The following is a 27,572-nucleotide window of genomic DNA, read 5'->3' on the forward strand; positions in this document are numbered from 1 at the left end:
TGATATTTATTGATATAGTTAAATAAGGTAATTATTTAACAATATCAAGTAAAATATCTTAAGATATATTTTCTCCAAAATATCTTTAAAAATATCTAAACATATTTAAACTTGCCCAAAATTACATTTCAACCCCTTTTATTTCAAATTTACACATAAGTCCAAATTTTCCTCTAATTACACGTTAGTCATCTCTTTCTTTTCAAAATTACATAAGAGCCCTGAGTTGACCAGATTGGACCATCTTTGACCATTCAATTTCATGCTTTTAAATGAATAAAATTCTAACTTCAGCTACACAAATAAACATTAGAACATCCAAAATAATTTATGCAACTAAGAATCATATTTTAAGCATCTTTAATTCTCAAACCCAATAAATTCAATCCTCACAAATTCACTTTAAATCAATCATTTAAGCACAAGAGTCTCATAACAAATTTGAATTCTAAAACATAAATGTGGGCATAAATATGCACTCATCAATCATCTTGATTGAGATTAGGGGTTTTCAAGTCTTCGTCGATGAAGGTAATTAGGAGCATGGTTCTTATCCTTTTCTCAACCAAATGCACGACCTTATTTGCTCGAATATGTCTTTTGTGTGCTACTATTGAGGATCATCCTCCTGTAAATCCTCTAATGGTATTGATTACACCTCTCATTGGACGTTCCCTAATATAGCTCCTTCACCGAGATGATTCTGTATGATGATCGGTCCTAGACTAGGTTTTGATGAACTTTTTTAAGTGACCCACTCGAATGAGTTCTTTGAATTTGTATCATAGGGCAACAATACACTTCTCAATTGTATGCCAAAGGTTACCATGATTTAGGCAATGCCTATTTCTGTTTGCATTCGGGGGGTCAACTTCCTTTTCGGTGTAGGCATCATATATGTGTCAAGAGCCTTTTCCAAAATTTTCACCCAAGGAGCGTTCAAAGGCATATATTGGTTGAAACTAGGTCCTTTAGTTGGTTCTTTGATTCTCAAAGTGTGCCTTTTACCATGCAGTTTCTTCTCAGCCTTTTTATCACTAGATGAGGCTTTTGCTAGCATATGTTTCCTGAAGTCCCGTATTCCTTCCACTTGCACGAACTTGGTCATTCTTTGTGTATGTTCGTCTAGGTTCTTAGCAGGTTGCATGCATAAATTATTTGTGAACGGTCATAGTTGCAAGGTTGTGATCATATGATGCATATCCACTTTAGGACAAATGTTTCATATTTGTCTTACAACCTTGCCAAACCACTCCATATATGCTCAGAGAAACTCGTTCTTTTCTTACCTGACATTCACCAAGGCAATTGAAGTTAAATGATGTGGTCGGCTGCGCCCTGGATTTCTAATGAATGAGTGATCCTTACTTGCCCCCGAGTTGCCTTCCCAAATCATTTGGTCATTCCTCACGTTTTTGCTTTTCTTGGTATTAGTAGATTTGGTGCATAAGGCACAAGGTTATTGGCACTCTACCCCTAGTGCATAACTACATTTTCAGAATTGAGGCTTTTTAATTCTTCCTTATACCTATGCTACATCTCATCCATTTGTTTTTGCAAATTTCTAATCATCTCCATAGGGGTTCCTCATCATGTTCCTTGTGGTTACCATGTGATTACTAAAAATTCTCACTCAATCCCACGGTGGACGTCAAAATTTTTCGGCATATAGGGTCAATCATCTTCTCAGTTTGTGTTCTTCAATACTGATCAAGATACCTGTTAAAGGTCCTTTGATACTAAAATGAATTCGATTCCGAAAGTAAGGATAGCAAATGCATAATTAGAATGGTTTTTCATTAAATCTCTATTTATAGTTTTTGTTATAGTTTTTCATTAACTTCGACTTAATTACATTCCAAACATGATTAATTGTGACTAAGTAATTGTTAGAATGATTTTTTGTTAATATATTTTATCTTGAGTGTTCAATTTGTTAAGATTTCTTATTGATTCACTGTATAGTAACTTACCAAACATAGGTGGATTTATTGCATTAACAAATTTCCAGGATTAGTTATAAGGATTAGCTTAATTATGGGGATTGGACAGTTTTTGTTTCCAAAGATATATTAGAGGCCCGTATGCCTTTCTCTTATTAGGGATAGGCTCTTACAATGGCAACATATGTCATAAATCGTCTCCCTTTTAGCTCTAATGAGTTTCAAACGCCACTGCAGACTCTCCTGAACAAAGTGGTTGCCCCTTGGTAGTACAAATTTGCCTCCTTAGATTTTTCGTTGTGTAGCATTCGTGCATATTCAAAAGAATCCAAACAAATTGACACATCGAGCTTTACAATGTCTGTTTCTTGGATATGCTATACACCAAAAAGGGTATCGATGTTACCATCCTCCAACTAAACGGATGTTTATAAGCATGGATGTTGTTTTCCATGAACAAATAATGTATTTCTCTTTAGAATCTACACTTCAAGGGTAGAACCATAAAGAACTGCAGACTCTAGACTATAATTGCCAAGAATATGTATATCTTGAGAAAGACCATTTAGAGGTAAATTGCAGCAACGATAATTCTTATGCAGAAAACTTACAATCAAGTTGTACTTATGAGATGGAAAATGAAATAAATGGGACTTTACATTATGAGGTGGTGACCGAATTTGGTATGACTCTTCTTGATGACACACCAAACCAATCATATGTTGTCATGGATGCTCTTAATCTTGTGCCAACAAGAAAACAACTACCAGAACGACACACTAGAGGTATTCCTAAACTCACTCATGAGCCCACTCTTTCTACTAAGGTTAGATACCCCATGAATAATTTTGTTTCCTACCACCGTTTTTCTGAATCAAATAAGTCATTTGTAAATCAATTATTTACTATTGCTATTCCTAACAATGTATAGGAAGCCTTGGCTGATCCACGATGGAAAAATGCGATGAATGAGGAAATGAAAGCCTTGCAACAAAGTGAAATGTGGGAACTTGTTGACTGCCCATCAGGAAAAAAAACAAGTTGGATGTCGATGGATTTATGCTATAAAGTACAAAGCAGATGGCACAATTGAAAGGTTAAAAGCAAGATTAGTAGCAAAGGGCTACACTCAAACTTATGGGGTAGACTATACAGAGACATTTTGTAACGCCCCGGCAACTTACAGGGAATATTGACTACCCAGAAGGTCACCCATCCATAAATACTCCAGGCTAAGCACGCTTAACCATGGAGTTCTTATGGGATAGGCTACCGAAAAGCAAATGCATTTGTTGATATGAGTAGCCAAATTAATTCCTTTAAGCTATCCTTCAACCGTATAGTCCCATACCTATAGAGTCTCTAGATCCCTCTCATTCCGGTGTATGTTTGATTTGTCCATGTGCCCCTTCCACTGGAAGCCTGCCAGGAGTCGCTCCTTGTCGGGGCGTTACACATTTGCTCTTGTGGCTAAACTCAACAATGTTCAAGTGTTGTTATCTCTAGCAGTAAACTTAGATTGGCTGTTACAACAGTTTTATGTAAAGAACACCTTCCTCCATGGAGAATTATCTGAAGAAGTTTATATGGAACTGCCACCAGGATGTATGGTTCCAAAGAAGCATAGTCAAAAGGTGTGTAAATTAAAGAAATCATGTATGGCTTGAAGCAATCTCCAAGGGCATGGTTTGGAAGATTTTCAGAGGCAATGATTGATTTTGGCTATCATTAGAGCAATTCCGATCATACTTTGTATCTAAAGAAACAACACGGTAAGATCACTACTCTTATCATATATGTAGATGATATGATTGTTACTAGAAATGACCCTAAAGAACAGAAAGCTCTACAAAACTATTTATTTGAAAAATTTGAAATGAAAGATCTTGGTCCTATGAAATATTTTCTTGGGATAGAAGTTTCCAGATTAAAAACAGGACTATTTCTCTCCCAAAGAAAATATATCCTAGATCTTTTGTGAGAAACAGGCATGGAAGAGTGTCATGCTACGACTACTCCTATTGAAGAAGGATTTAAATCGTGTCATGAGCCAAATCAGATACCGGTTGACAAAGGAAGATATCAAAGGCTTGTAGGAAGATTAATGTACTTGGCCCATACCAGACCAGATCTTACTTATGCATTAAGTGTTGTTAGTCAGTACATGCATAACCCAAGAGAAAAAATTATGAATGGTGTCATGCACATCTTAAGGTATTTGAAATCTGCACCTAGAAGGGGTATTTTGTTCACTAAACACACTGATTATCAAGAAATAAATGTATATATAGATGTAGATTGTGCTGGAGCCATAGATGATAGGAGGTCTACATCAGGTTATTTCACTTTTATAGGAGGAAATCTTGTAACTTGGAGGAGAAAAAAATAAACGTGGTTGCCCGCTCAAGTGCAGAAGCTGAATTTAAAGGTATAACACTTGGTCTATGTGAAACATTGTGGTTAAAGCAACTCTTGGAAGATTTGGGATACCCTCCTAGGCAACTAATCCAGGTGTATTGTGACAACAAAGTTGCATGTGATATTGCCCACAATCCAGTGCAACATGATCGCACAAAGCATGTTGAAGTAGGCAGGTTTTTCATCAAGGAAAAGTTGGATAGGAAGATTTTAGAGTTGCCTAAGATCAAAACAGAAGACCAGTTGATTGATATTCTCACTAAAGTAGTTCTAAAACCAGTGTTCTCCAAATTTCTAAGCAAGTTGGGCCTGACTGATATTTATGCAACAACTTGAGGGGGAGTGTTAAGATTTCTAATTGATTCACTGTATAATAAATTACCAAATATAGGTAGATTTATTGCATTAACTAATTTTCAGAATTAGTTATAGGGATTAGTTTAATTATAAGGATTGAGAAGTTTTTGTTTCCAGATATATATTCTCTCTAGTGCTACTTTCCGAAATCATGAAAAAATATCTTTGAATGTCATTTCACAATACACTTATTATGACACTAATACATTTTTTTATTGTCCAATCTAGTATAAGAAATATCACCTATTTAACTAAATGATTGATGACTAATAATTGATTTGAGAAAATATACTATCCAACTATGAATTGCATCAAAACGTAGAAAAGTTGATGAATTCAAGAGAGCTACTTCTAACCTGATAAATGTTTATTTCTTTCTATATATTTGTGATATTTGAATTACTTTAACTCAATGTAGATATATTTTTTTCTCTTTCAAGTTTGAATTTACCAAGTGACTCTACATAGGGATTGAACTAAAATATGGTACTCCAAGAAACTGAGTGGAAGAAGACTTTATTATAAAGTCTGGTATAAAATCTTTGGAAGCTTTTTAACACAAATAAAGAAGGTAGTTATCAATTTTATTTTTTTTTGTATATAAGTATTTGTTAATTTGTTTTTAGTTTTGCATATTAACTAGAACATTTAAACTGAGTTACATTATAACTAATTATAGGATAGAGATTGTGTTGTGATGACAAGGAGATTAAAGAAGGTCCTCTCTACTTACCTTTGTAACCCATGTATTTTTAAGTGTGAAATGTATGTGAAAAGGAAATCTCTCATGTTATAATGTTTTTAAAAGGTTCTTAGAAATTCAATTTTATTAAATAGCCATCATGTTCTTTTGTTATTTTTTTTTTTTTTGAAGTTTAAGTTTCAAGTTACTTTAGAAACTATCAATTTATTTTATATAAGGAGTACTAAAATATTTTATTTTTTGATTAAATATTTGTCATTTAACCTTTTTGTGTTAATTGTGATATCTTATAATTTTATAATTTATTGATTTTATAATTTTATATTTTTAAATAAAATATTATAAAAAATAAAAAATAAACTTTTAAAATATAAATGTTAAAGAAACTTTAATGAATATATATTTTATATAATAATATATAGAATAAGAAAAATGAACATCCTTTAGTTAGAATATGAAATAGTAAATGTCATTTTTTAATAACATTGAAAAAGTAAATATATATTTAAAGCTAGATTTCATTTTATTAGATAAAAATAATAAATATTTATTTTAAAACTAAGAAGGTAAGTGTTATAAAATGTAGAAGTGAGTCAAATCATTTCACTAATAAACTCATTATAAGTTAAATTAAAATTGAATCAGCTCAATTCAATTCATTTTTGGTGAGCAAAAATTTTATAATTCTTGATAAATTAGTGAATTAATTCATTTAAAAATGTTTTGTTCTTCTAAATTATTTTATATATTTATTATACTTGACTCATTATTTTATAACATAATCTAAGTATTCATCTGTTTTATCAAACATTATCATAAAACATTTAAATTATTTAAGTAAAAAAAAAATTAATAAAGAGTTAGTTGTAGTAAGTTGTGGATCAATTCACATTTAACTCAATTCAAACTCATTATTTAAGTTCTGAATCAAGTGAACTACATTTCAAAAAATTAATTTGTTTTTTAATAACTCAACTTAATTCTATATATATATATATATATATATATATATATATATATATATATATATATATATATATATATATGTATGAGAGTGTCGTATTTTCACATAAATCTAATTTTCAATTTTACATGAAAAATATTAAGTAAAATTTTTAATTATTTTTATTTGTTACTCAAAATAACAAAGTTACAAATACTTTCACAGTAACTCTCTAAATTTTAATTTACCTATAACATTCAATTATATGGTATAGTTAAAATGTGGTTTTATTATACGTAAAATATTTCAAATAAATTTGCCAAGGGATAAACATCCTATTGGTTAAAAATATTAATTATAAACAATAACTAAAAGGATTTACAAAAGCATGAAAGTTTTTATACTTTACTTTCCTCTTATTCTTTGCAAAAGTTTACAATTACGTGCATTTTATTGACATATTTAGCCAATTTAAATTTCAAATATATATTTTTAAAATATATATATATATAAATAAATAAATAAATAAATAAATAAAAGTAGGCTCTAATTTCAATTTCAATCCAATTCTAGCGTTTAATTAGTATTTTTGTCATGTTAACAAAAAAATAAATAACTTTTCATAATATATATAAAAGTCAATATATGTATAGTAGTTTGTATTTGAATTTAAATAAGTCCTTTATGGTGTCCTTGAGTGTTTGTTTATGGATTAAATATATGTAGGGGAAATGAATAAAACAAAAAGGAATAAATATAATTATTTTAGTTAAAGCACTTCGAACGTAACCGTTTTTTAATCTCCGGATCCTTCACGCGAATTTGCACTCCCTCTCCCTCTTCCTCTTGACTCTTCAATTTTTGCCTTCTCCCAATCCTCAATCATCACCAACAAAAGCTCCACACGCATACCATGACCCTTTCTTCAACCGCCACCACCCTCATTCCCACTTAATGCATCCCTTCTGCTGTGTCTCCGTAGTCTCCGACCACTCCTCTCCGATCACCCTCGACATGCCCCCTATCCCCGCCGCACCCAGATCCGACCCTGCTCACCGAACTGGACAAGCCCTCCACTCCCTCACCAACGGCGGTGAAGGCGGCCGTGCACACCCCTTGCCGGTTCCCACCGCTGTGGACGTCAGGATCAAAGACCTCGTCGGGAACGGAATCTCCGGGATTCTGCACAAGTGGGTGAACTATGGCAAAGGATGGAGAACGCGCTGGTTCGTGCTTCAAGATGGCGTCCTTTCCTATTACAAGATTCATGGACCCGACAAGATCATCGTAAACTCCGAAACCGAGAAGGGATCGAAGGTCATTGGCGAGGAATCCGCGCGACTGATCTCTCGCAACCGCAATTCGAATCATGTCGATCGTCGCCGAAAGCCCGTCGGTGAAATCCATCTCAAGGTCCATTTCGTCATTTGTTTCCTTTTTTTTCATTCTCTTCCATTTGTTTTTTCCCCTTTTAATTTCTTTTCAGTTTGGGTTACCACGCTGGTAGAGTACCAGTTACGAAATTGAAAATTCAGAAGTTGTAATTACTGAACCTCTACATGTTTCTATATTTCTATATGAATTGGTCTTATTCGGAGTGCTTCCTCTGGAGGATACGTGTTGATTTGTATCAAAAGCAAGTTTTGAATTGTGGTTTGGATTGGGGACATATGTGGCTGCTATTGCTGTCATAGAGATTGTAAACCCTTGGCCGTAATTAAAATATTGATTATTAATTTATAAGATGGGTGTAATATATAGAAACTTCAATGTGGTGGATGGCATGGCGGTTTTTTTTATTTTTGGGGTTGAGTGTCTAATTGTATTTGTTATGTTCATCTGTGTTTGTGTGTAGGTTTCGACTATACGTGAGAGCAGGTCCGATGACAAGCGATTCTCTGTTTTCACTGGGACTAAGAGACTCCATTTGAGGGCCGAGACTCCTTATGATCGGGTGGCATGGATGGAGGCCTTGCAGGCAGTGAAAGATATGTTTCCCCGGATATCGAATAGTGAGTTGATGGCTCCAGTAGACAATGTGGCTGTTTCGACAGAGAAACTCAGGCTTCGACTTATGGAGGATGGAGTGAGTGAGGAAGCCATTCGGGACAGTGAACAGATAATGAGAAATGAGTATGCCACACTCCAAAACCAGCTTCTGCTGCTTAAACAAAAGCAGGTGGCTCTAATCGACACTCTGCGGCAATTAGAGGTACCTTTAATGAAAAGTAGAAATCTTGAAGCCAATCAAACTGGCTATTCTTGGTGGATTTCTACTACTGCACAGAAAGCTGGTCATTCTTAGTACTCTTAAGATTAGGGGCAAAGAAAGGAGGGACCGTGTCTTTCTCCTTCTCATTTAAAAGAAAATAGAGAATTGTGTATTATCATCCTGTCAAATATCATGTGTAATTTCTCTAGTTCTCCCATGCTTTTTCTTCTACTGTTTGTACACAATCTACTGCCAAGTCTGATGGTTTGTTCATGAGTTCATTTGTTATAGGTGCTACAGCAATTAATAATATTCAGTGTTCTGTCAAATTCTTTCCTTTTCGTATTTGAATTGGTTTGTAATGGACTGTAGGGGTTTGGTATGCTTGTATAGTGTCTAAGTTATAAATCTTAAATCCATAAAGGAAAGAGGTTGTGGTTAGTGGGTCTTGAGGCTCTTTTATTCTGACTTGTGATGAATTTTGATCATATTACTAGCAGAGTCTGTTAGAAATAAATCCTTGGACGATTGAACTTACATGACACATGCACAGCTGAGTGTTCTTTATAAAAAAAAAAATTGTATAGGTGAAATGAGACATTAACTAGATATATTTCTGGGTTGTATTTATATATCTTGCTGTACAAGTTTTTAACCAGTTAATAGCCCTGCATGCAAGGGCGCAGCAGATTGAGTGATCATAAAATGCTATACCTAGGTGTTACTGTTCTTATATTTTTGTTTATCCAGTAAGCCTGTTTACCTTAATGTATAGCAAAAATTTCCAAAGGTAAATATTAATAGATCGCCTTGTTTTCTGCATTGATACTTTTACAAATGTGCCTTCCTGAGATTGTACTCATCCCCCCTCTTTAATTCCAAATTGCTATTTTTATTTTCATTAGGAGAGAGTCGGTGGACATGGTTAACTTTAAAACAGAAATTGTTTCAATATTTCTTGGCAAGGTTTGTGATCTCTAATACTAGAGTCCATCCATTGAATTACCATATTTCAATAGCTTAAACAAAATATTTTTCTTCGCACTGTGGAGAGTTTTCGTTTGATCTTTACTTTTAATTGCTTCCTTTTACTTGTTGATATATTGATTAAGGTTAGCATTTTGTTCTCCTCGTGAAAAGAATTTCTTTGTACTTCATTATTGTAGACAGAAAAGGTGGATCTGGAGAATACTGTGGTTGATGAAAGCCAAAGACAGTTGAATGATCAAGAGGTTTCCTCTAGATTAGGGCAGGAAAAATCTAGTGGTAAGTGCTTAATGTTGACCCTTTCATTTGATTAGGATCTTTTCACCGTGTGTTTTTTGGTTGTGCATTTTCTTGAAAATAGAGGTTTTCTTATGAATTATTTCCATTTTCTTTTGCATTTAAACTTTTTCATCCAGAAGAAAGTGGAACTGAGTCTGAGGATGATAATGAGAGAAATGATGCAGCTGAGGAAGAAACAGATGATGAAGACACTACCTTTTTTGACACTCGAGATTTTCTGTCATCTTCGAATTCTTTTAAAAGTAATGCTTCTGATATTAGGGTCTCGTCTTTCTCTTCAGACGATGAAGGACTCTATGCTGTTGAATCAGAGGAGGATGTAGATCCTTCCATTAGATCTGTTGGATTCAACTATCCTTACGTTAAGCGGCGAAAGAAATTACCTGATCCTGTTGAAAAGGAGAAAGGTGTCAGCCTTTGGTCAATGATTAAGGATAATATTGGGAAGGATCTGACAAAAGTTTGCCTTCCTGTTTATTTTAATGAGCCTCTCTCCTCTTTGCAAAAATGCTGTGAAGAAATGGAATACTCATATCTTCTAGACCGAGCATATGAATGGGGAAGAAGGGTAAGTCTAAATATGGCATCCAAGTCATATTGCCCTGTATTTTACTTTGCTGGTAGTTCTTCAATGTGCATTTCTCGGTGCAATGTTCTATGTATTTTAACTCGTTGATGATGTTATGCAGGGTAATAGCCTCATGAGAATTCTCAATGTTGCTGCTTTTGCTGTATCTGCCTATGCTTCGACTGAAGGAAGAATCTGTAAACCATTTAACCCATTACTAGGGGAAACATATGAGGCTGACTTTCCAGATAAAGGCTTTCGATTTTTCTCAGAAAAGGTCCAAGCTAATGCTTGACATTGATATTATTGAATAGATGATATTTTTCTTGATTACTTTATCATATATATATATATATATATATATATATATATATATATATGCATGTATTTTATCATGTAATGTTGCACAGAGAAGGTGAAAAGCATCAAATTAGCATTTTGGTATAAAAATGTTGGGAATGTAATGGTTAGCAAGAGCTTAGTGCTAGACTTACCTATAAGCCTATCACTGAAAGGCCACCTGTGAGAATTACAAGGGGTGTGTGTTTGAAATGTGATTGTTTTGGTCTGAACTTATTGTTTGTTTAAATCCTACATATCAGTATTCATTAATCATGCTTATTTGAAGTCCTTAGAACTTCTTGCTTCTGGATTAAAACGAAAAAAGTTTCCAAAGCACGGTTTGACGGAAAAACTCAAGTATAATCTTAAAACTACTCCATTTCTTAATTTGATGAATGAAAATTGATGTGATTGGGTGCTTAAGTTATGTATAACAAGATGAAAGGCAGCACAATTTGAAATAAAGGATATGATTATGACTTTTTTATATATCTGTTTCCATTTTGAAATTAGTATATTTCTTCTTTCTCTCAGGTCAGTCATCACCCAATGATAGTTGCATGTCACTGTGAGGGTACAGGTTGGAAATTTTGTGGAGATAGCAACTTAAAGAGCAAATTTTGGGGTCGGTCAATTCAGCTTGATCCGGTTGGCTTTTTGACTTTGGAATTTGACGATGGTGAAGTATTCCAGTGGAGTAAGGTATTTTTAACTACTTCCACTACCATGTGTCCAATGGCCTCATAGAAAATACTGTGTGCAGATTTGGTTCTAAACTGATATGGAACCTTTCGTTCAGGTTACTACATCAATATACAATCTTATATTGGGAAAGCTGTATTGTGATCATTATGGTACAATGCGGATACAGGGAAATCAAGATTACTCATGTAAACTGAAATTCAAGGAACAGTCTATAATTGATCGAAACCCTCACCAGGTGCTCAATATCTGTTTCACGGAGTCCGTATTGATTGTCTTTACGTTATGACTGGCATTAACTTTGTTGTAATATAGTACTTGACATGTGAACTTCTCTCAGGTTCATGGTATTGTTCAGGACAGAAATGGGAAAATATTGTCTACTTTGCTCGGAAAATGGGATGACAGCATGTATTATATAAATGGAGACTATAGTGGGAAGGGAAAAGGTTATGAATCAATGTCAGATGCCCATTTACTATGGAAGCGGAGCAAGCCGCCCAAGTTCCCCACTAGATACAACTTCACTCGGTTTGCCATCACATTAAATGAACTTACCCCTGGATTAAAGGTCCCTTTCTTAATTCACACTTTCTCTCGTATAGCTAGTTTATCTTCCTATTCTTTTTCTTTATAGTGGAAAACTAGTCCGTATTTCCACCTCTTTAACTCCATTATGAGTGTTGCGTTATCATGGAAGAGCTATAAGTATGAAATAATTTAAATTTAACATTAAAGGACTGAAATATCCATATCATTATTTTGCATATTATGAATACTTGTACTTATCTATTATCACTTATTTGTGCATACATAGGATAAGCTGCCACCAACTGATTCCAGGTTAAGACCTGACCAAAGGCATTTGGAAAATGGAGAGTATGAGATGGCAAATTCAGAAAAATTGCGACTTGAACAGCGTCAACGTCAGGTAATTATGCTGTTCTACACTGTGATATTTCCTTTGTTGGTTTCAGAGGGAGTACATTGAATAGATATAGAGTGGGAACATGATATGGAGTGTTGCTATATGTTTTGGTTTAGAACAAAATTGAAACGGGATTAAAACATGAGTGGACTTATATCATATTAACTTCTTTAAAAGTTATAATTTTTAACCTTTGCAAGGCAATCTTAGTATATATGTTAAGTAGATCATTTAGTTATGATAAGGGTGAAAATAAAGTAAAAATAGAATCGAACATTTTTGTCGACTTTAATCTGGTGTCGGTTGGTCAACTGTCAAATGCTACCATGGGTAAGGGTAGATTATTTAAGGTACGATTAGACAAGTTTCTGGATAAGAACTTAGAAGAAAAAAAACAAGATTTCTTTTAAAATTAGTTCATACATCGTTAAAAATAAGAATTTAGAAAAGTACAGATAACTTTCACTAATTAGCTTATGCATAAATTATTTTTATTTATAGGAAAATTAATATCAATTTTTGTCCATAAATCCCTTACAAAGAATTTCTTCCAAAGATACCCTTAGTGCTTCAATTGCTTGTTAGAATGCCTTAAATCCGACTAGTCATCAAATACAATTACTTGTGGAAAGACAAGAATCATACTTAATAATGATAGCTATTGCTCATAAAGTAGCACTAACTGTTTTACTTTTTTTAATAGAAACATTTTTGACCGAGTTGCTCTGAATGTGCGGTCACTTATCTGGCCTAGTATCATTTTGTGCAAGTTGATCTTTTCCCTGTTTTGACCGTGCTACCTCTCTCAGTGCTATGGTATCAACACTTTTTGTTTTCACGATAACTAAACGAGATGTGTAAAGGATGAGCTCTTTCGTATGTTTCGATGAATTTTTTTTTTTTTTTTCAAAATGGCTTTTAGATGAAAGAAATATGAAGAAAAAAGTGAAATTAACCACCTCGTCCTAAGTTAAAATTTATTTTTGCATAATCTACCTCGTATAACATTTTCATTATTTTCTTCAAACTTTTATTTTTAACTTGTTTATAAATTAATTTTAACTTGTAAAAAAAGTTAATTTTATTTTTGTCCTAAAAGTTCATAGATAAGTTTGTCCAAACAGACTACACATTATGTTTTAGACAAGGTTATAAAATTTTCTACCCTTGACTTTGGGAGAGGAGACTGTTAAAATAAATGTAGTAGATTTCCAGTTATATATTTTAATTTCCAAGTAAGCGAGAAGTACAATTTGAAGGTAACCAATCATTATGAAAATTGACGGTTGAAACTGTGATTGTTATGTAGTACATGTATAAAATAAATTATGATGTTGCCAAAACTTTAACAGTTTTCTCTTTAGAGGAGTGAAGCCCTTGTGCTTTATCCTTATTTTCCGAGACAACTTGTTATGTTTGATATTTGATATTTGTTTGAATGGGATTCAGGCTCGGAAAATGCAAGAGAGCGGTTGGGAACCACGGTGGTTTGGTAAGGATAAACAGAGCGGTTCCTACCGCTACTTGGGAGGGTATTGGGAGGCTCGAGAACAAGGAAATTGGAACTCATGTCCTGACATTTTTGGTCAAATTCCTTCTGATCATCTCTTGGACGAAGGTCAATGATATTCACTGTAGTTTATCAACATTTTACCTTCAATTCTTTTAACTGATGGGGGTCTTATACTGCTAGATCGCAGTTAAAGTTCCTCATGAAATTCATCATAGTCAATCATTAAAAATATGAGCAGGTAATAATGTAATTGTTTCTAATTTCTAGCCTCAGTCATCTTATATCCTCATGATTTTTATTGTTAATATCAGTATTAGGAATAAGTTATGAAATTTTTTTCATGTTAGGTTCGCATACTTTTTTTTTTCAGTAAAATTATATTATATATTTATAAACGAGGTATTCAGGATGTTTCATCTCATATATTACATATACATAATATACAACAGTCACATTCTTGAAAAATCTGTCAGTGCCCATTTTCCACCCAAACCAGATTAAGTTTTATAATTATATCATGTCTCTCTGTTTACAAAACCCTAACCCCAGCAGTTTCCTATACTTGTTATCGGAATTTTAGTTGATACAAATATCTTTGGTAAACCACTCTTACGTTCAAGTGGTAGTAAATTTGTATATTTTAACTAATAAATAACAAATAGTTTTATCAAATTAAATTAGGTTTGTTAAACATTATTCATTCTTTGTAATTCGTGTCTTTAATGTCTTTCTGGATTATACATTTAATTATTATTCTAGTGTTTGATACTCTTATTCATTATACCAAAAGTATAATTGATCGCACAATAGAACTTACCATATATGGAAGTCATAGAAGTGCTTCATTTTTCATACTTCATTCTTTGGGATGTATTTGTAAGGGGAATTAATAAAAGGAGCTTGAGATATTTTTTTAATATACTTTCAACATATGGTTGGTGTTATTATTTCTTATTATTAATGGAGGTTTGGGTAAATATAATCCTAACTTGAGCATGCAGGAAAGAACAAAGAAAGCTCTTTGAAATAAATGACAGTAACATTACTGTGTTGTGGAGATTCTTATTGACTCTTCTTTTCAGTCTTGTACCGAATTCTGCTTCTGATTATAAAGGTCAGGCTTCCTCTTTTTTGACTTTTCAAAGCATCACAACCTATCCTCCAAAGCCCAAGTTTCTGCTCAATTAACATATCTTTCAATGTCTAATTTAGACAATTTCTTCCTGCACTCCACATAAAAAAGTAAAATCCCATTTTGCACTTTCTGGATTTCTGGAAGTTATTTTTCAACTTTTAGATTGGATAATCCAGAAGTTAAAAAATTAAAAAATTAACTTATAGACTATGTAATTAACTTATAGATTATATAAACCAAAAGACAAAAATGATTTTCAAATTCTACAATTTAAAAGTCAAATAACTTTTAGATTATGTAAATCATAGGCTAAATGATTTCTGATTGTATAATTCAGAAGTAAAATAACTTCCATATTATATAATGCAGAAAGCTACTTTTCGAGAAAAAAGTGCCTCAAATTTTGAAAGTTATTCTTGATTTCAAGATTTCACAATCTAAAAGTCATCCAATTATGTAATTTAAAAATCATCCTTTTAAAGAAAAAGAAATCAAATAATACAATTAAAAGTAATTATTTAGTTCTAAATCACACAATTCAAAAAGCTTTTGTCTAAAGTTATTTCTAAATCATTATTTTCATCAGCCCAACAAATCCGAATGGGTTTGGACTGTGATGGCCTAAGAAAACAGGAAGAAGCAGCAAAGGAAATGAAACTTAGGGTGAGTAAAATAGAAACAGCTACATACATGTAGCCATGTTTAGTCAGTAGTCCTTAAGGCATTAAATATTCATAAATGGGTGCAAACAGAAAGCAGTGTGCACCAAAACATGAAAAACATAATAATCAAAAAGAAAAGAAAAACATACTAAGAAACTTCCTCTTCTTCAAAACTAAGCAATCCATATTTTGGAATGGATTTTTATCACATGCCATTGGTTTGCTTAATTTGGCAACTACATCAAAAACCCGAATTCCGGGGATATATATATATATATATATATATATATCCATCAGATGGATTAAAACGTAACTCATTTGTTAAGGAAGGATAATTAGATAAACACAATACGACTGATATATGAGTTCAAATTACGTTCGACACCTTTTCCAATCTAAATTTTTAAGTGTTTATTTTTTAATATTTTGTTCAACTTTATTATTTGTATTCTATATATAAATTTAACTCATACCTAGATTTCAAACATTACGATGATGATGATAATGCAGTTTGAGGATAAGTTTTTCCAATGCATAACATTATGCAGTTTTACTAAAATCAAACCAGACCAAGGATCCTTCCTTGGACCGCATGGTGGATGTTTGTGTCACAAACTCCTGTCTTACTCGTGTTCAGTTTCGTTCGGTCACCCTTCTACTCTCTCTTTTTCATTCATAATGAACATTCGCTTTTTTTCTCCCCAAATCTTTCAAACCAAACATCATGTTTTGTGCACATGCAACACTATTATTTGTCCTAGTCTATGCGTCAGACAAGGTGCCACAGCTATCTGTTTTCATAATGTTTCTTTCCTTTGTGTTCCGGTCGGGAGTATATCTGAGTCCTCCTGCACACTTTCCTTGCGAACCGGCCTCCCAATCTCTCGTTCCAAGGGAGCTCCGTACGTTTCTGTCCAAACCGGTCGGATACCTGCCAAAGGCACTCCGACGCTCAAGTCAGTAAGTTACACAAGGTCAAAGATATAATCTGAAGTGAGTAAATGAGCATTTAATGTAACCAACTACCTTTCACCTTTGACTTGTATTTATAGCATTCTTTATGGGCCCTTACTTACCTATTCCATAATCACGGCCCAATATAAGGCCCATCTTACTAATTACATTTTACCTCGCCTTAATTACCATTTGCTAAAGTCCCCTCTCGGTCGTAACCGGCCGGTAATCGGCCATCTGTTCCTCCCAGTCATTTCGGTTTGCTAGCGATTCTTTGGTCACCGGAGAGTAACCGGGCTGACCATCGGGTCCCTGTTCGTACCAAGGCTGGATATCGGGCGGCAAGTGGTCTGACTATACTGGGTCCCTGTTGTATATATCACCGGGTCCCTATTGTACATAGGCCCCCCAAGCCCTAGGCCATGCAATGGCCGTAGGGTTTATCGGTAATCCGGGGGGGTAGTGGTTCAAAGGAGGGTCGGTTTGGGATTTTGCGCGGGAAAAAGACACGTGTCGCGTGAATGCAGACCGTTACACTTTGAGAATCGTAACGGCTCTTAATCTGGAACGTTGATCTGATAATTTTGGATGGTGGAGATGCGTGACGGTTTTCAAAAAAAATTTCCTATAAATAGGGGAGATGGTCCCAGCCATTTGTCATCTTCTCTAGTTTTCTCTCCTTCGAATTTGTTTTCCCCCAGGTAATAAAATGGATTTTGTTGTTAATATCAAGTCTTCTCTGGAGTCGTCGGGTCGCGGTGGCAGTGGCAGTGGAGTGGCGAGTGAGAGTGAAGGCAGCCGGTCTGGGAGTTCGTCCTCTTCAGGTTCCAGCTATGACGCACCTACCCCTGAGGAGTTTCCTCCCGCCGAAGCGATTCCTTTGGCGGTTCCTGAGCCTCGCCGGGCAGTGGCTCCCCCGGGCACCGAACTGCCTGCAGCCAATGCCGACCGTATCTTTTAAGGAACCCCCTTATTTTTAACACGGGGCGGCATACGGGTTGATCTTGTCCCTTTGGTGCCTTTTGGTGGTTTCCCGCCCGTTCCGGGATACGACTGGGCTGGTTTTGACGCGAAGACGCAGTCTTCGAACCTTTCCAGTGTCGTCCTTCAGGATTTCATAGATAGGTCCTACTTGGTAAGGGATGAAGCGGACGGTCGACTGATTAGGATCGCTGTGAGCCAAGAGAACGAACGTGTATGTCATAGGAAGGGGTCGAGCCCAGAGGACTTCTTCTTTATTTATACTACCTTGTTCGAACATCTTCACGTTCGGGTCCCTTTCACCAACTTTCAGATGGGTGTGCTTCGCGCCCTGAATGTAGCCCCTACCCAACTTCATCCGAATTCTTGGGCCAACATCTAGGCTTTTGGTGTGATGTGCATGGCGGCCGGTGTGATACCTACTGTTCCGGCCTTCTTATATTACTTTGATGTTCGCCCACCTCCAAAGGGGGGTTGGGTTTCCTTGTCCTCGGTGTTGGACCGAACGTTATTCAAAACATACGCCGAGTCCTACAAGAATTTTAAAGAACAGTTCTTTAAGGTGGTTATTCCCGAGGGTAGCCGTCGTGAGTTCTTCGACGAGGAAGGGCCCTCTCTTTTCCCATTATACTGGACGGAGAATCCTACTAGGATGAAGGCTTTTGCGAAAGAGGTCCTAGACATTGTTGACCTGTGTGTGGTCGATGTTCTTGACACCCTCCCCCGCCGCCTCTCCGCCCGCGCCCTAGTTGACTGCCTTCCTTTCGAGGATTGCAGCCGGAGAGCACTCGGTATAGTATCGGTTCAATTTTCTGTGTTTTATTAAAGTGATTACTTAACTAAATTTGTTACGTTCTTTTAGACATTATGGCTGCTCCCAATCCCCACCAATCCAACTTCCTGTTAGCTAAGAGAGGGGGTTCCAACGCGCCGGCCGCCCCTAAAGACGGTGTCGTACCTCCTCCCCGGCGCCCGCCTCCCTCCGGACGGGTCACGCTTGCGTCTGCTCGAATACCATCAGCGGGGTCTATTCCCCTTGGGATTCCTATTCAGGACAAGACACCTCCTGCCGGGACGTCCCATCCTCTCGGGGCCGGCCCCTCCAACCCTCCTGTAACGAGCATGGTTCCACCCTCCGACATGGCTTCTCGATCACTCCCGGTGGACCCCTCGGCTTCCCGTAAGAGGAGAAAGTCTAGGAAGGATGGCGATAAGCTTTCTTCCAAGAGGAATCGTCGAGAGTGCGTTCCTCTTCCGGGCGGGGTGTTCAGCACTGAGTACAACGTGGGTAGTCGGGTGAATTTCCATATGGGTTCCGCCCACAAGGCCATCCTTGAATCCATGTCCGGTCCGGCCTTGCTAGAATCTATCTTTGAGATGTCTAGCCGGACGACATTTATGGTGGGGTACTTAAGAGACACCGGCGGCCTTCCAGGGTCTGAAGAGGTGAAGAAATGTCTGCTGGAGGAGAAGGAGAAGATGGCTGCCCTTCAAGCCAGTTTGGACGCGTCGACGAAAGAACGTGAAAAGGAGAAAGAGCGCCTAAGTGAGGCACAACAGGAACTGGCCCGAATGGCGGCCGAGCTGAAGGCGACGTCTGACATGTTGGAGAAGGCCCGGTCGGACAATGCTCTCTTATCTACTGAGTGTGAGGAACTCAAAGTCACGGCCTTGGAGCAAAAGGAAGTCGAGACGAGGCTACAGGAGAGCACCGTCATTCTGCACAAAGACTTGCAGGTCCTGAGGGCTGACCTGAAGGACGCCCGTGCTGAAATAACAACCCTCAAAGCCACGGTGATTAATGAGCACGAGGAGGGTTTTTATAAGGCCCTCCGGCAGGCGGAGGTGATCCTTAAGGTGGAGAAACCCTTGACTTTGGGTTTCGACATTGACAAGGATGTCTACGGCGGGGTGTTAACATACATTGGTCCCCCGGGCGTTCAAGCGGATGATGCGGCAGGTTCAGAAGCGGTCGTGTAATTAGAAAAATTAGTTTAGGTTTTCCGTGTCCATTTTGTTGTTCGGGCGGGCGGAGTTTAAACTACTTAGGGGTTGTTTACACTACCGCCCACTTTGTTTTTTGTTTTTGTCAATGACTGTCTAGTTAAGTCTTATTTTGGACAATGATGCTTTTGCTTTTACCGTTCGATATGCGCTTGTTATTTTCGATTCATGTTTTCGATTCCTTTAATCTTGCGAAAAAATGTAAGGGGTCAACGCCGTCGTTCTAGGATAATTTTTTTTTTTTTTTTTTGGTTTCAGCGGGCGGATTTTAAACAATATGTTGTTTGTTTACATTGCCGCCCGGTTATATATTTTTGGTGATGTATGGCTTTAACTTTGACATTTTCTTTAATGCATATGCGTAATCGTTTTTATCGTGTACTGTGGATTTATGTGTGCTCACGCTTGTATTAATTTCTCGAATTTATTCGGTTATTCGTGCTTCGAAGATGGACGAGATTGCCATGATTCCAGTCAAGCGATGATGATCCTGGGGGCAGGCATTTGCCGTTCACCCCCTCGATCCATGGTTGTCCCGGGGGCAGGCCGTGCCTTGTCCCCTTCGGAATTGATAGGATTTATCCATTCGTCAAATTGGATATTACGGGTGGTAGGCTATGTCGTTCACCACTCAACCAATGTTGACAGGAAAGTTCCGTTCATCAATCCGGTCGTCAAATAATAGTAAAAGTAGTAGTCATTTGATGAAGAGTCTTCGTTTTATATATCGGTTGGTACATCAAGAGATAAACTTAGCTGAAATACAATTTCAAATGTAAAGCATTCCATGTGTTTGTTATTTGTCGTCCGTCTAATTTGGTGAGTCGATATGCGCCGTTACCGAGGGCCTCAACGACCTTGAACGGACCCTCCCATTTGGCTGCTAAATTGCCATGGGCCATGATGCGCCGCGCTTCACCCGTTTTTCTCCACACCAGGTCTCCTTCTTGGAAGTTCCGAGGGCGCACCTTGGTGTTTTACTTCCGTTCTATCATTCTTCGACACGTTTCCGCTCGCAAGACCGCCTTCTCCCTTTTCTCGTCCAAAGTGTCGAGCTCGACTCTCATCTCCCGATCATTCAAACTTAGGTCACTTAACCCTCTCCTCAATGAGGGTTCGCCAAGTTCGACCGGTAACACAGCGTCGGTTCCGTACGTCAGGTTGAACGGGGTTTCACCGGTCGTTCCGTGTGGGGTACATCGATACGCCCACAACACCTCCGGTAGTTCCTCTACCCAGGCGCCTTTATTCTCTCCCAGCCTCTTTTTCAGCTCCGCCACGATGATCTTGTTCATGGCCTCTGCCTGACCATTCATCTGGGGGTGCTCAACAGAGCTCGTCGAATGCTTTATGCCCAGTCGCTGAAGGAAATGTTCGAATTTTTTATCGATGAATTGTCGTCCGTTGTCCGTGATTATGGTCCTGGGGAGTCCGAATCTGCATATTATCTTCCAACAAAATTTCTGCACCTGGGCTGCTGTGATCATGGCCAATGGTTCGGCCTCTACCCATTTGGTAAAGTAGTCGACCGCTGCCAATAAGAACTTCTTATGCGCCGGCCCGGGAGGAAAAGGTCCGACGATGTCCATTCCCCACTGACCGAATGGCCACGAAGCCACCATGGAGTGCAACTTGTGAGGAGGGGCATGGTGGTCATTCGCATGTGCTTGGCAACTTAAGCATTTTTGTACGAAGGATGCGGAGTCCTGTTCCATCGTCGGCCAATAGTACCCTGCCCGGAGAATTCGGGCTTTAAGTGTACGTCCTCCGGTATGGAGGCCGCATATACCATTGTGCAATTCGTCCATTACATAGTCGGCTTCGGCTTTACTTAAACATTTGAGTAGGGGGATGAGAATCCTCTTCAGTATAAGTCGTTTCCTATTAGCAGAAAGCATGCGATCTTTTTTGCTTCTTTTTGTGGGAGGTGGGCTCCATCATCTTGTTGCTTCATCAGTGTCATGATTTCCTTCCGCCAATCGTCCACGTCATCCGTGGTAATGGCCTGACATTCGATTGATGGCTGTAACAAGACCTGCTGGATGATGGTGGTAAGCTACCCCTTTTCCTTTCCTGAGCTGAGTTTTGATAGCATGTCGGCGCGAGTGTTCAGCTCACGCGGTATGTGTTGTACGGTTATTTTTTCAAAAGTCTGAGCTAGGGCCGAAGCTTTGTGGTAGTATCTCAGGAGTTGCTCTTCTTTCACCTGAAAATCTCCGTTCATTTGCCCCACGACTAGCTGGGAATCCGTCCGACAAGTAAGCCGTCTTGCCCCCATGTCTTGAGCGAGTTCCAGTCTGGCTATCAGAGCCTCATACTCTGCTTGGTTATTGGAGATCTTGAACTTGAACACGAGTGAATGCTCTATTAAAAACCCGTTCGGGCCTTCCAACACTATCCCGGCCCCACTGACTGTTCGTCCGGAGGCCCCGTCGACGAATAACACCCATTCTTCCCCTTCGGACGGCGGCAACTCAGCTGTAAAATCTGCCAAGTGCTGGCCCTTCACCGATCCCCGGGGTTCGTAGCGAATTCGGAATTCAGAAAGTTCCACTGCCCAACCGACCATTCGTCCGGCCAAGTTGGGTTTCCTCAGAATTTTGGATATCGGGTGATCCGATCGGACGACGATCTGATAACTCTGGAAGTATGGCCTTAATCTCCTGGCAGCCGTGAGAAGTGCTAAAGCCACCTTCTCAACATGCTGGTATCGACGCTCGGTATCCTGCAGGGTTTTGCTGACGAAATAAATTAGTTTAAAAGTTGGTTTTTCTTGAAACAAAACCGCGCTTACCGCCGCCTCTGATACTCCCAAGTAAACTTGGAGCTCCTCGCCCTGGACAGGTCGGCTCATTACCGGGGGTTGAAGAGGATGCTCTTGACATCAGCAAAGGCTTGTTCGCAGTCATCATCCCACTTGTCTGCGGTTTCTTTCTTCATTTTTCTCAGAATTGGGCGAATTTTCTCAGCTAGTTTGGGTATAAATCGCGATAGCGCGGTGAGCCGGCCAACTAGCCGTTGAACGTCTTTTAAGGTGCGAGGACTCTGCATCTGCATGATTGCTTCGCATTTGTCGGGGTTAGCCTCGATCCCCCTGGACGTCAGCATGAAACCCAAAAATTTTCTAGCAACTACACCGAATGTGCATTTGACCGGGTTCAAGCGCATGCCATACCTCCGGACTTGTCCGAATACCTCTACAAGATCCGCCAAATGATCTCCGCTCTCCCCCGACCGCACGACCATGTCATCGACATATACATCCATACATCTGCCAATTTGGTTGGTGAAAATCCGGTCCATCAGCCTTTGGTAAGTGGCGCCAGCATTCTTCAAATCGAACGACATGACTTCATAACAAAAGTTGGCCCTATCCGCCATGAAAGCGGTCTTCGTAACGTCCGGCCCGTACATGGGTATTTGATTATACCCAGAATATGCGTCCAGGAAACTGAGCATCCGATGGCCAGATGCACCGTCTACCAAGGCATCAATGCTAGGTAGGGGATAAGAGTCTTTTGGGCTAGCTTTGTTCAAGTCCGTGTAATCGGTGCACATGCGCCATTTTCCATTCGCTTTCTTTTTACCATGACCACGTTAGCTAACCACGTGGTGTATGTAACCTCCCGGATGAATCCGGCTTCTGTCAGCTTCTTGACTTCCATCCCCACCGCCTTACGCTTCTCCTCCCCCATCTTTCTCTTCTTTTGGGCTACCGGGCGGGCTTCCCGGCACAAGCTAAGTTTGTGGGACACTACAGAAGGGTGTATGCCGGGCAGATCCGCCGCTGTCCAGGCGAACAAATCACGATTGCGCCATAACGCGGCCCTGAGCTGTTCCTCCATCTTTGGGTCCATACCCCGAGCGATGAGTGTCGTCCGCGTGGGGTCCGATCCGATAAGAACGGGAACTGTTTCGCCCATCGGTTCCAAGCGGTCTTCTGTGTTGGTCAGGGGATCCAAATCAGTCATAGCTACCTCTGACCGAGAGGTCTTCTGCTTTACTTCCCTAGGGAACATCCTTAATCCTACTGCATAACATTCTCTAGCTGTCCTCTAGTCTGCCCGGACTGTGCAGATCGTTCGGTTGGAAGTGGGATATTTAAGCGTTAAGTGCGGAGTGGACACTATAGCGCCGAATGTGTTAAGGCATGGTCGTCCCAAAAGGGCGTTGTAAGAAGTATTTGCCTCTACCAGCAAGAATCTAACTTTCTTTTCTTCACTGGAGCGGCTGGTTCGCAAACGGATTCTCAAGTCAAGGTAGCCTCGGGTGTCAACTCTTTCCCCGGCGAATCCCACCAGCTGCTCACCAAATGGGACTATTAGGTCTTCCGAAATATCCATTTGCTGGAACGTTTTCCAGTAGAGGATGTTCACTGAGCTACCTTGATCTACCAACACCTTGCTGATCTCGTACCGTGCTACCTCCACGGTGATGACCATGGGGTCGTCTTGCTCGGGGTCGGGGGCGTGGAAGTCTTCGTCTGTGAAGGTAATGGGCAACATTGTTCTCTTAGGAACCTCCACGGCATGGATGGACCGCAACGTCCTGATACTCCTTTTGCGGGCAGACGAGGACTGTCCTCCGCCAGCGAACCCGCCTAAGATGGTATTGATGACTCCCCTCAACGGGCGACTATGGCCTCTCTCTTGACTTCGACTGCGTGATCTCCTAGCGTTATTTTTCTGGCCCCCCATATATTGATTGTCATGGTCGTCAGATGGCCGGTGGGTCCTCGCAGACCGAGGGGGGCTTCTTGTGTAGGCTCTCTTTTCGTCAGAATGGGGAAAGCTTGGCCTCGCGTACTCCTTTCGCTCTCGACCGCCACGGTATTCCACCGTTCAATTTCCTTTCACATATTGCTGCAACAGTCCAGACCTGATCATTTCTTCTATTTTATCTTTCAATGTCATGCAATCTTCAGTGTTGTGACCCATGTTTTGATGGTACAAACAATGTTTAGAATTGTCCGCTCCCGGGGGGGTCGGACGCTGTTGTGGCACCTGCATTATTTGGGTGCTAAGCGATTCTTGCAGTATCCGGGCCCTAGGGGCGTTCAGCTGTGTGTACTGAGGGAACCGGGGATTCCGGGGTCCCTCTTTCGCCTTGCCGCTACCTGGGCGACCGCCCTGACCGTCCCGCCGGCCTTCCTGCTTTTTCGACTTCGCCTCCTGGAGTTCTTTCTGGTAGCTTTGTTTCATACCCTCTACCCTGATCTCGTCATCCGTTCGCTGACGCAATTCTTCCATACTACTAGGAGGATTCCGGCATACGCTATCTTTAAACGGTCTAGGACGCAGTCCGGGCATAACGTGTTGCAAAGCCAACTCCGTGCTGAGTCCCTTGACACGGCTGACGGTTCTTTGGAACCGATCCATGAAGGCTTTCAGAGGCTCCTCCTTACCCTGCTTGAGGTTCATCAAATCAACGATCGTGGCCTCTTGTGCTCGGCAAGCTGCAAACTGATTCTTGAACATGTTGCTCAGGCCCTTGAAGTTTTCTATAGAACCGTCCGGGGTGAATCGAACCAATCTAAGGCCTCGCCCTCCAGGGAGAGTGAGAATGCTCTACACCAGATGGCGTCGCAACCGGTGCGGAACGCCATTGCATTTGTGAAGGATTTAACATGGGCTTCAGGATCGGAGGTCCCATCATATGTCTTAAATTGTGGGGGGATGAACCGGTCCGGTATTTGGACCTCCATTATTGCCTGCACAAAGGGTACTGGCACCGATGGTGCCTCGTTTTTCACCAAAACCACGCTCTCTCCCTTTTCCTCTCTGTTCTCCCTGTTCTCTTCATTCGCCTGGGCGTTACTATGCGCCTCTCTCTCCTCTTCTACCGGACGAGTCCTTTCTTTCTCACCATTGGCATGCGCCGTTTGCTCCTTCATGTGGGCTAAACATTCGGCTCGCACGGCCATCATCTCCTCCTCGTGTTTCTTCTGCATCTCTTTGTGTCTTCGTTGCATCTCTTCCATCCTTAACTCCAATGCCCGTATCACTCCGTTAGGATCTTCAGTAGTGTTTCTTGTGGTCACCATTGGTACTAACCTCCGGCCCCACGGTGGGCGCCAAAATGTTCCGGTCGGGAGTATCTTTGAGTCCTCCTGCACACTTTCCTTACGAACCGACCTCTCAATCTCTCGTTCCNAGGGAGCTCCGTACGTTTCTGTCCAAACCGGTCGGATACCTGCCAAAGGCACTCCGACGCTCAAGTCAGTAAGTTACACAAGGTCAAAGATATAATCTGAAGTGAGTAAATGAGCATTTAATGTAACCAACTACCTTTCACCTTTGACTTGTATTTATAGCATTCTTCATGGGCCCTTACTTACCTATTCCGTAATCATGGCCCAATATAAGGCCCATCTTACTAATTACATTTTACCTCGCCTTGATTACCATTTGCTAAGGTCCCCTCTCGGTCGTAACCGGCTGGTAATCGGCCATCTGTTCCTCCCAGTCATTTCGGTTTGCTAGCGATTCTTTGGTCACCGGATGGTAACCGGGTTGACCACCGGGTCCCTGTTCGTACCAAGGCTGGATACCGGGCGGCAAGTGATCTGACTATACTAGGTCCCTATTATATATATCACCGGGTCCCTATTGTACACTTTGTGTTCGCAAGAATTACCCATTTTTAAGGAAACAAAGACTGCTCAGTCTGTAGCAGGAAAGCTCTTACCATGTTATGTTCTTTTCACATCCTTCAATAAGACTTGTCACTGTTTTTATTTTTAGTTATAAAAATATAAATTTTTATATATTTTTAAAAAATAAAAAAATAAAAAGTAAATAAAAATAATATCAAATTAGTTAAAATTGATACCCACCCCAATGGCCTAAGCTACATCCCTCATGCTTCCTTTTATAGGACTTGTAATAATTATAAATTCTTACATTAATAACTTATCCTAAGTCTATCTACTTTATACCAATATAGCTAGTACTACTGCCCTTATGCATTATGCATTTGCAATATTTAATTCTATACAACATCAGCTGTCTCAATTTAAATCAAGTATTTAGTATATATGTATATATATTGAAAATCCCTGATTTTAAATCTCATGACGCTTGAGAAAAAAGACCTACAAAATTAATGTTTTAAGATTTTGTATTGAAGTAGGTGTCAATTTTTTAAAGTAGATTAAACTTATATTTTAATGATATTGTATTTGTTTAAAATGATCCATATATTATAGAAAATAAAATGTTACAATGACCTAAGTAATGACTCAATATTTTAAGCAAATGAAAATGCAGACTTTATATTACAAAGTGCCGTCTACATATTTGACCACCTTTTTAATTTTTATTTATAGTATGATCCAAATTGAAATAAACAACATAAGTTGAGAAGTTGATCACCACAAAATACATTAGGTAAAAACTAGAAGAGTCTAACCATAATCAATAGGATTATGTTGTCTCATATTCTCTGTCCCATTTTAAAGCAGGAGTTGGTGTAGTCTTTTTGTCACTTGTATATGTTCAAAGATCGCATATCAAACTGATGCCGAGACTGACCAGAAAAGATTTATCAAACTAAAGTATAGGGACAAACCATAAGATCATAAACGGTGCACAAGAATAAAATAAAAAAGTTGAGCAATTAGAAATATACCAAACTGCTGATATATTTTAGTGCACGCATGAGTTTTAATTAAATATGATAACAGATCAGCCAATAAATTTGCTTTTGATTACTTTTGTAGCTGAAGTAATCAATTACATGATGAGGTAGTTGGTTATTCTGGAGATCAAGAATTTTTTTTTTATACACATTGATTATATATTTAGGCAATAAATTACATTAAAGAATAACCAATTACTCTGTTCCGTAGCATACAAAATGAAGAGTAGCTGCAAGTTTCTTACTTTTTTTTTTCACTTAATTTTAATGTGTGAAATACTG

At 38.9% G+C, this 27,572-nt stretch overlaps 2 protein-coding genes across 6 annotated transcripts; one reads left to right on the forward strand and one right to left on the reverse strand.

Annotated features, from left to right (window-relative positions):
* The first annotated feature begins 7,143 nt into the window (after positions 1-7,143).
* On the forward strand, positions 7,144-15,031 carry LOC106765207 (oxysterol-binding protein-related protein 1C). Of its 5 annotated transcripts, none has more exons than XM_022782309.1 (11): positions 7,144-7,777; positions 8,220-8,576; positions 9,743-9,842; positions 9,980-10,431; positions 10,553-10,708; positions 11,308-11,475; positions 11,573-11,713; positions 11,816-12,046; positions 12,293-12,406; positions 13,853-14,021; positions 14,097-15,031. In XM_022782309.1, exons 1-11 carry the CDS (start codon positions 7,319-7,321, stop codon positions 14,105-14,107), a joined length of 2,358 nt encoding a protein of 785 aa, XP_022638030.1. In that variant the 5' UTR covers positions 7,144-7,318; the 3' UTR covers positions 14,108-15,031. The 5 variants fall into 5 exon arrangements, with proteins under 5 accessions (XP_022638030.1, XP_022638028.1, XP_022638029.1 ...); XM_022782307.1 differs by having other exon boundaries at positions 14,104-14,248; XM_022782308.1 differs by having other exon boundaries at positions 9,983-10,431; positions 14,104-14,248.
* A 9,462-nt stretch (positions 15,032-24,493) lies between these two features.
* LOC106763627 lies at positions 24,494-25,129 on the reverse strand. Its single transcript, XM_014647794.1, has one exon. The coding sequence runs from the start codon at positions 25,127-25,129 to the stop codon at positions 24,494-24,496; it is 636 nt and encodes a 211-aa protein (XP_014503280.1).
* Between the last annotated feature and the right edge of the window lie 2,443 nt (positions 25,130-27,572).

The sequence above is a fragment of the Vigna radiata genome, chromosome 6, assembly GCF_000741045.1.
Source record: "Vigna radiata var. radiata cultivar VC1973A chromosome 6, Vradiata_ver6, whole genome shotgun sequence".
Classification (NCBI taxonomy): Eukaryota; Viridiplantae; Streptophyta; class Magnoliopsida; order Fabales; family Fabaceae; genus Vigna; species Vigna radiata.